This window comes from Triplophysa rosa, linkage group LG25 (assembly GCF_024868665.1).
Source record: "Triplophysa rosa linkage group LG25, Trosa_1v2, whole genome shotgun sequence".
NCBI lineage: Eukaryota > Metazoa > Chordata > Actinopteri > Cypriniformes > Nemacheilidae > Triplophysa > Triplophysa rosa.
In genome coordinates, this window is record NC_079914.1 from 6,982,615 (window position 1) to 6,991,384 (window position 8,770).

Sequence of the window (8,770 nt, forward strand, 5' to 3'; positions counted from 1 at the left end):
TTTGACGTATCCTCGCGGCCTTTTTTTTCTTTTAGATTGGCGGCAGTTAAAAGTGCTCAGACATTTTTGTTTGCGACGTGACCTTGCTTTTGTTTTTCTCAGCGTATTCATTTATTGAAAATTGTGCTTTAATATCATTTGTAGCATATATTAATTTTTTATATCAGAGAAACAAGAGCGTGTTACCTTTTTGCGGGTTTAAATATCTTTATATACAGCATTTGATGTCACAGCTCAAGATGGCTGATACCGAAAAGCTTTTCGTGCCCTCAGCATCATTCAGCGGGACATAATTTATCTCAGGTAACAAATCTGTCTTAAAAGTGTCTAAATGCAAGTTACATTCCTTCAGGAAGGTGCTCCTGTGCAATATGCTTCACAAAGTTCTTCAAAACGGACTCAAAAGTACATCCTCTTGTACTTTATTGCTTAATTCTGTGACAGCATGTCTGCTTGACAGTGAGTTACAAACACAAAGTATATATTAAAACAGATATTTGTTAGCAAAATGATCAGGTATCCGCCACAAAAACAATCGATAGCACACATTCAGCACAGAGAGGCCTGGCTTGTGTCTTCATTAGGTTGAGAATTGGGGGAAAATTGGTTTCCCTCCACTTCGAATCCCTAATTTTAAATGGGCCAGAATAGGGACAATTCAGATTTTCCTCCTCCGAATTCATAGAGATGTCCTCTACTGGGCGATTGTGTTTGTTCGGTTCCACATACTGTACTTCTTTCCATTTGTCCAACCAAAAGGAAGAGAAATACACCCCAAATGTTTAGTGCCATGAAGATCTTTTACCTGATGAAAACCATAAAAGAAACATCTGTATTAACATTTTTCATTTAAGGGCATCCTTTGTCAAATGAATGTTTACCTTACAACTTTTTCTATTCTTTAAAGCTAGTCCTTGAAATTTGTGTAAATTTCCAAAGTGTCTCAATCATGCTAACCTTCGTACCTTCTCCCTTCAGGAGAACATCTTTTTCAATTTAGAGAAAAATCCACCTTCTTTCTCTGGCTCTTCCTCTCTGTTCTGTGCTGATTCTGAGGTCTGTCCGGTCTGAGAGCTACCTACAAACACACCGTAGTGTCTCACAACACATTGAAGGTAAGCGTCAACATACTAGTTGGCGTGTGTGTTGAATGTATGGATGAAGGTGTGTTTGTGTTGATCTACCTGCGGCTGGTTTGGTTACTCCATCAACACTTCCCTCCATGTCCGTTTCGTCTTCGGCATAACTTATCAGCAGCATTCTCTGCCTCTGTGTCAGCTTCCTGTAGATGAACCGTGAGACACATTCAGTAAAAACACACAAACAGGAAATGCATCCGTGCGTGGGTGCCTGCGAATGCCTCTTACTTGGGAATTTTAATTTTGATATGTACGTAATGGTCTCCGTAACCAAAGCTATTAATGCGTGGGATGCCTTTTCCAGCCAGTCTGATCTTCTGGTCTGTTTGAATGCCTGGAGGAATCTGCAGGGAAGACATTTCTGGTTTTAGCCATTAAAAAATATACAAGTTGTTTTTTAAAGGTCTTGTTTATTCTCTAACCGCAATGTCAATGGTGCTGTACAAGCCCTGTGCTCTAGCTGCACCCCCCAGAATGGCCTGGGCTACTGAAATCATCACATCAGAGTGGACATCAGGTCCATTACGACGAAATACTGGACTCTTTTGGACCTGCAACACAGCACGAGACACATCAAATCTTTTTCCAGTGTAGATCTTTATTTAATGTAGAAAAAAATCAAAACTTACTCTGAATGTGATGTACATGTACTTCTTCCCAACCGGCACTTTTACCGTCTGTCCGTCTTCAATACCTGCAATACAACCACAACAGATAGTTTGTGAGTTCTCATACAACTCGCTCTATATGTGCCTACATTACAATCCAGTGAAGAAAAAAAAACACAGACACAAACCTGCAGGTACAGGCACCACAACAGTTTGTTTCTGCTTGGTTTGTCCTGTTGCTCTGCACATGATGCAAGGCGTGATGATGATAGAGCCCCGCCCCCCACACCGCCTACACGTAGAGCGCATCATGAAGGGTCCAGTGTTTGTAGACTCCTATATATACACACAGGATAAAACATTAGTGTACTTCAAGAACAAATATAAGCTGAGAAACGTTGGTATAAACAGAGCTTTTGAACTACAGACACAGAAAAAATGAAGAGACCATTTCAAAGACAATTTTCAGTTTTTGTGAATTTACTATTTATGGGTATGTGTTTAGGTAAAATTATAATTTTTGTTTCATTCTGTGAACTACTAACAATATTTCTACAAAATTTCAAATAAAAATATTGTTTCTATTTGCATTTGTTTGCAGAAAATGTAAACTGGAGAAACCGGTCAACATAACAGAAAAGATGCTCTGTTTTTTTCAGACCTCAAATACTGCAAAGAAAACAAGTTCTTATTCACTTTTAAGCAATACAACAGTAATATTTGTATACGTATTTAGAAAACGTTCAAAAATAATTTGTTTATGTGATAACTAGTATGTGTCTTGTCATTCTGTCCGTCTTTCACATTGCTGTTGGATGAGGTCTGATTTTGTTGAAATTCAACAGACACTGGACTGGAATGACCACAATACATTTAGAAATGCTGATTAAATAAAAAAATTTCAGCCGCTGTATTTTTAGGGATTTCAAAATCATCCTCACCATGCCTGTGCCATTGCAATAGTGACAATGCGAGACTTTAGTTCCTGGTTCATGACCTTTACCATCACAGCGCGGACAGCTATCGTCTATGTTCACCGTGATCTCCTTATTCACGCCCTTAGCAGCCTGCATGAACGTCAGCTCCATCACAAACTGGAGAAAGAGGATTTTCAGATGGTCAGGATTTAAAGAGGAATCAAATGAGTGATAGTAATATGTTTTTTTGTCTCACTTCAGGTGTCTGTTCAAACATGGAGTTGAGGTCTCCAAAGCCACGCCCTCCCGCAAACTCTCCAAAGATCTTTCTGAACAGCTCTTCTGGGTCCACGGTTGTCCCACCTCTCCAGTACTGCTGCTGCCCCGCCCCACTCGAGCTTGGACCAGCAGAACCGTAAGTGTCATACTGCTTCCTTTTAAGCTCATCACTGAGGGTCTGCACAACCGCAAATAAAAAGTAAATCTCAAAATACTTGACTTTTTTACCATACAATCAAGTGGAAAAAAATTAGTTTAAAAATTAAATCTCACCACCAACGTAATGAGGCAGTTTGGATAATTCACTTCTGAGTTTGTTTCTAATTTTCTTTATTGTTCTTATTAAATCCTCATTAATACAGTAATGAAAATTAGGTGGGTCGAATGTGCTTAAATGTCATGATTAGAAAACATTCTTGGTTCAAAAACATGCTTTTCTTTGTGCAAAATATAGTTTTAGTTTCTTCTTTTGATTTTAGCCTGTAATATGAAATATTTCTGTTTTGTCTAATTAAAAACACACCCAAATATGGAAACAAAGTCATATAAAATCTAAATGTCACCTCATATGCCTCTGCGAGCTGGGCAAACTTCTCTTTTGCTTGGGGGTCATCTGGGTTTGTGTCCGGGTGGTACTTCTTGGCTAACTGAGAGAAAATGGTCACGTCAAACTCTTAAAGGGACGTGACCTTTAAGGTTTTGTTTATGCACGTGGGTCCTCAAACCTGGTAGTACGCTTTCTTAATGTCTTTCTGAGTGGCTGTCCGAGGAACCCCCAGAATCTCATAGAAGTCCTGCTGATGACTTACAGAGGTGGTGTGGAAGTGGCTCCTCAACTCTAAAGAAAAAAATTAAATGTTTTTACTTGGAATAAGACATCTACCATCACAATGTGTCTGTTTGACTATATTTGGTATCTAAATTGATGTAATGTGGTTAAATTGATGCAGTGATGTTTATTATATTTTACAGTATTAGTATTATTCAGATGTGTCTGTACATTTTTTAAAATACCTGGATTGTGTAGTTCAAAGAACATTTATATTGTAATCATTACAGGAGAACGATAAAAGTAAATGGTACACAGTCAAAACATGTCTTTATGAAAAGAAAAGTTATAAACTATAAACTAAAAGTTGATCATTGGACATCATAAGCGATAAAATGGACAACATTTTAAATCTATATTATAATATATTTAAGGCAAGTGTTTACAGTAACACTATAATGCTTAGAATGCACAACATTGTTAACTACCAATGACAACAGGTATAACTATTATTTATTATGTTGAAATATAAAGTTTATCATGATAAATAAATATTAAGTATTGTTATGTTGTGCATCCGAACTTATAAACAGACAAACTAACCAAGACTAAAATGAGTTACTGACAATGACAATGAGCATATATCCAATAAAACTACCACTAAAACCATCAAAATATTTACTTATTCACTTTATTAGTCACTACTGTTAAATCCTAATAAATCATTATGAGAGTTGATATATTTATATTTTTGGATGACAGTTCTGGCGTTCACAATGACTGATGTTATGTAGAGTAGCAATGACATTTTTTCCATTATTTATAATGCACATATTGGCATAGCTTGTATAGGTCAGTTGCATCATCTTGTGTTTTTCAATACTAGTGACATAAATGGACAAATATGTGAATCCACAACAGGTTAATAAGTTTTTGCTGATATAACCGATGCAAAATAAGGTGCTTCTTCTGTCAGTTGACAGTAACTACTTTGATCACTGTATGTAACGTAAGCAGCTCACCTGATGGCCCCTTCAATGTCACTCCTCTACCATGCCTCCACCAGCTTAAACTGCCCCTCGTTACAAAACTGCGAGTCCAACAAACTGTCAAAGCCGAAATATCTCCGCGTCTAGACGACTTTAAAAGTGCACACGTGCTGAGAAATCCAGGTAAACCAGCTGACAGCGAGCGCCCGACACATCGAACACTGGGAGCTGCCATATTCACGCTGCTCTGCGGGGCGGGGCGGACCGGTTGTTCCCTGCGCATGCGCGTGGTGTTTTAATTTACACGTGCGTTATGGTGCTGAACCACTAGATGGACCTGTATGAGCATAGTTTGGTCAGATTTTTTAATATCAACAAAATACAATGTGCACACATCCAACATAGTTACAAAAATGTTTTTGCACAGTTGCACAATTATAATAAAAAAATATGAACAAATATAAAAGACAAAGGAAGGAAAAATAAAGAGAAAGAAGGAATAAACAAATAAAGGTAAATCAATACAAACAACTACACAGTGTGGTCAGATACATCTGAATTGGGTGCAAAATTGATGCTCATTGGTAAAAAATGCCATTACATTAGGCAATAAGTCATTAAGACAATAAGAATGCATCTATTAAAAGTAATTATATATATATATATATATATATATATATTAAAAATAACTGAAAAATCGGGTAGCAAAAGTTAGTTTTGAAATTCATAGCAATGACATGAGTTGATTCGAGCATTTAAAAGCATTTAAGCTCATGCAGATGAAAAAACCAAGCAATGAGATCTAAATCAATGCTTTGTTTGTGGTGTTGAGAGCTTTGTCTTATAATCTATATTGGTGTGCTTGCTGAAACAATTGGCAACCATTAACTGTTTTCCTTGGGGTACCATCTTAACAATTACTTTAAGTGTATTTAAGTACTTCCACATTGTGTTTCTCACCGGGAAGATTGGAAAACTGCTGCCGTAGCCAGAAGACACAGCAAGGAGCTGAACTGGCATTTTAACAGACCTGAGGTTTCGGGAAATGATATTTTAAACAACATATACAGTTCTCATAAAACTTCACAATTTCCACATATGTGGTCTAACCGTGGCTTTCTTTAATACGGAGCAGTGCAACGTTGGTCACTTGCGGTGAATGGGGTTTGGAGAACTGTGACCTTCTACTGATGATGTCATAATGAATGTGGCTGATGTCATGATAAGATGGGTTGCTAGTTGGAGGCTTGCGTTTAACCACTGCATCTCCTATGCCACCTCCGCAAGGAAAACACCCATTTCGGTGTGAGAAAATTAGGTTTCATTTGAAATGGGGGATGGAGTGTCCCCATGTGCTCGAATGGGATGCTGTTTAGAATTATGGAAAATCCACTGAGATTGTCTGTCACTCATTCTTTTTTCACTGTTCTATATATCATACACATCTAGTCAACTAGATTTTTACCATATCCAAAGAAAATGTGAGTGGTGTTTGCTTGCCTAAAACTGACCATCATGATGTAAGAGTTGTGGATGGATGCCAGAGGCACTAAGTACATGTTTCTATTGTGACTTTCCAGAGGAAAATTTGACTCCTCAAAATGTTGCTCTTTAGTAGCTCAGGAGATTTGATGGAATACTCAGTTGTGTTACATCAACGTAGTCTCAGATGTTATTATTAAAATTGCTTAGGAAAAATAAAAACAGAAACACATGAGACATTTGTTGAAATCCCTGAAGAGTATGGAGGAGTCAAATGAATGTAGATTGTAGATGTAAAATAATCTGGATTTGGGTAAATTTGATGAGAAATCTTTGAATTCATATTGAGATCTTCAATAATATTGACATTTGTTTGTGGACTTAACAAATTGTGACTCTGAGATCTCTTCTGAATCTCTAATGGTGATATTTGTCAGAGTTCTGGCTCTTTTTCTCCTGAGATGCAAAAGAGTTTGCGTTTTCTTTCCATTTTATCTCATTGATTTCTCTGGAAATAATTGAGACTCTCTTTCTTATGGGTTGCCATGCAGTTTCTAGGTTGATAGGATGTCAGAGGTGATTGCTAGTCAAACGAACCCACTCTCAGATCTCTATGATATGCTTGTTCATGTTGGTCCCAGTGCAAGTGAGTCTTTGTGATTTTTCCACACAATGGATGTTACGAGCACATAAATGACTAGCACTGGGAAACTTTATCTCTGTAATTGTGTTTCTCCTGGTTTGCAGGGTAAGAGTGGGTATGTGGGAACGAGTAGAAGCTTATGACCTTTTTATAAAACTGAGCCCTAAAACTCATCAAAGACAAGGCAACGGTTGAGCTTGACATTTTTCCGCATTAATATATCGCTGCTCCCCAAACATTTTGCTTTATTATATGTGTTTAAAGCTCAGTCAATGTTTGCTGTGTGGAGCACATTTTTCTTAATTTAGCATATGGGGTCTGGGGTGGTCCAGGGTTCTTAAATAACATTTGGTGTTACCATAGTGCTATAAGTCCTGCATAGCCAGCCTTTATGACTACCCATAAGAAAAAAATCACAGGTGAGATTAAAAGGAGAGCTAATGGAAACGTTTGCTTAAGTTTTCTACGTCTCAACTGAAATAGAAAAGCTATTATTGAGGATTTCAATAAGAACTCAACGTTTTTTCATTACATTTACCCAAATCCAGATTATTTGACCTCTACAATCTACAATCTCATCAATATTTTTATTTTTCCTAAGCAATTTTAGAAGAAACAGCTGAGACTTGAATAAATTGGTTGTTGAATAAACCAGTTCTATAAAAGAGTAACCTTTGAGCAATAATATTTTCCTCACGGGTATCGATACGATCTGGCCAAAAACCGCCTACTTAAACCAGAAAAGACCGTCTAACTGACACATATAGGCCCGGTTTCACAGACACGCCTTAGTTGAATTAGGATATTTATGTCGCTTTTATAAAAATGCCTTAGAAGAAAACATTACTGGTGTGCATCTTAAGACAAAACAATGGCACGGATATATTTGAAGATATAGTATTTCTGGGCAAGTTATATTCAGTTAAGACAGTCACACATTCATTTTAGTCTGGGACTAGCCTTAAGCCTTGTCTGTGAAACCGGGCCAAAGTGACCAAGTATATGCTTTAAAAAAAGCATACAGTAGAATTATGCTTGTGGGTAACTAGTTTAATGTACTGTACTGTATGTGCCTCAAATCTTGGCAAATCCAGTTATTAGTTCTTTAAAGTGATTTGTGGATCAACCCTGTTCCTTGTAAACAACAATTTTTTCTGTGCCATATGCATTTTGTGGTTAGTGGGCATATCATCTTTAGACATAAATCAGAGAGAAAATAAGAGAAACTCTGTGATTTTGGAACAATATGGAGAGATGTTCTCGGAGAAGTTACAAATGATAGACTACGCAGCGGCATGACCCTAATTACAGAGTTGAACACCAACCACAATGAGATTTTCACAGGCCATATCTGCAAAAATATCCGCAATCTTGCGAAATATATACATGTGTGTGCACTGTATCTGTTTCCCATTAGTCCTATTTCCTCTCACTCTCAGTTCCTGCTCTCTTATTGGCTCTGAGAACTGCCACATGAGGGTCGAGGGGCAGAGTGAGAGAGGATCAAAGGTCGGAGGGATGTTGCTCGTTTTCCAAAATTAACCGCAATTCGGCTTTGCATTATAAAGCTGTTATATAGATTCACACATGGCCCCAAAGGCTAAAGTTAATGAGCATGCGTTTATATGCATTTATGCATTAGCTCATTTTATTGTTCAAGTTGAGCTTTCGGTTTCTGAGTTGTTAAAAGGCTGTATTGTGTAGTTTGGCTGGTGTTATTAGGATCTTAAAAGCAGTGTGTTTCATATGGCCTTAGAAAATGAATAGGGTTAACTGAAGACGCCATCCAACGTTGTGGGCTCTTGGGCTGTGGTCGAAAGTGAATGTTCTCTGTTGGTCCTGTAACAACATCCCTGACCATTCCTGATTTATGAGATTGGTAAAGGGGTGAGGTTAGACTTTTCATCAACATGTCAAGTGATTCTGGAGGAATATTGTATTTTA

At 37.5% G+C, this 8,770-nt stretch overlaps 1 protein-coding gene across 9 annotated transcripts; it reads right to left on the minus strand.

Annotated features, from left to right (window-relative positions):
* Positions 1-216: 216 nt before the first annotated feature.
* Positions 217-4,958, minus strand: dnaja3b (DnaJ heat shock protein family (Hsp40) member A3b). 9 transcript variants are annotated; one of them, XM_057325827.1, is made up of 12 exons: positions 4,735-4,958; positions 3,669-3,781; positions 3,507-3,590; positions 2,921-3,121; positions 2,689-2,841; positions 1,936-2,083; positions 1,769-1,833; positions 1,562-1,690; positions 1,368-1,483; positions 1,185-1,282; positions 1,013-1,078; positions 217-805 (listed from the first exon to the last, which is right to left on the minus strand). In XM_057325827.1, the coding sequence occupies exons 1-12, from the start codon at positions 4,934-4,936 to the stop codon at positions 783-785; spliced, it is 1,398 nt and encodes a 465-aa protein (XP_057181810.1). In that variant the 5' UTR covers positions 4,937-4,958; the 3' UTR covers positions 217-782. The 9 variants fall into 9 exon arrangements, with proteins under 9 accessions (XP_057181810.1, XP_057181806.1, XP_057181812.1 ...); XM_057325823.1 differs by having other exon boundaries at positions 218-805; positions 1,013-1,074; XM_057325829.1 differs by having other exon boundaries at positions 691-805; positions 966-1,074.
* Positions 4,959-8,770: the final 3,812 nt, after the last annotated feature.

Excerpts from the sequence above, each read along its gene's own strand:
- dnaja3b (XM_057325823.1), bottom strand. The coding sequence starts at position 4,936 with ATGGCAGCTCCCAGTGTTCGATGTGTCGGGCGCTCGCTGTCAGCTGGT. Across the intron at positions 2,842-2,920 it reads TGTTTGAACAGACACCTGAA|TTTGTGATGGAGCTGACGTT; the intron begins GTGAGACAAAAA and ends CTCTTTCTCCAG. Across the intron at positions 2,084-2,688 it reads ATTGCAATGGCACAGGCATG|GAGTCTACAAACACTGGACC; the intron begins GTGAGGATGATT and ends GTGTATATATAG.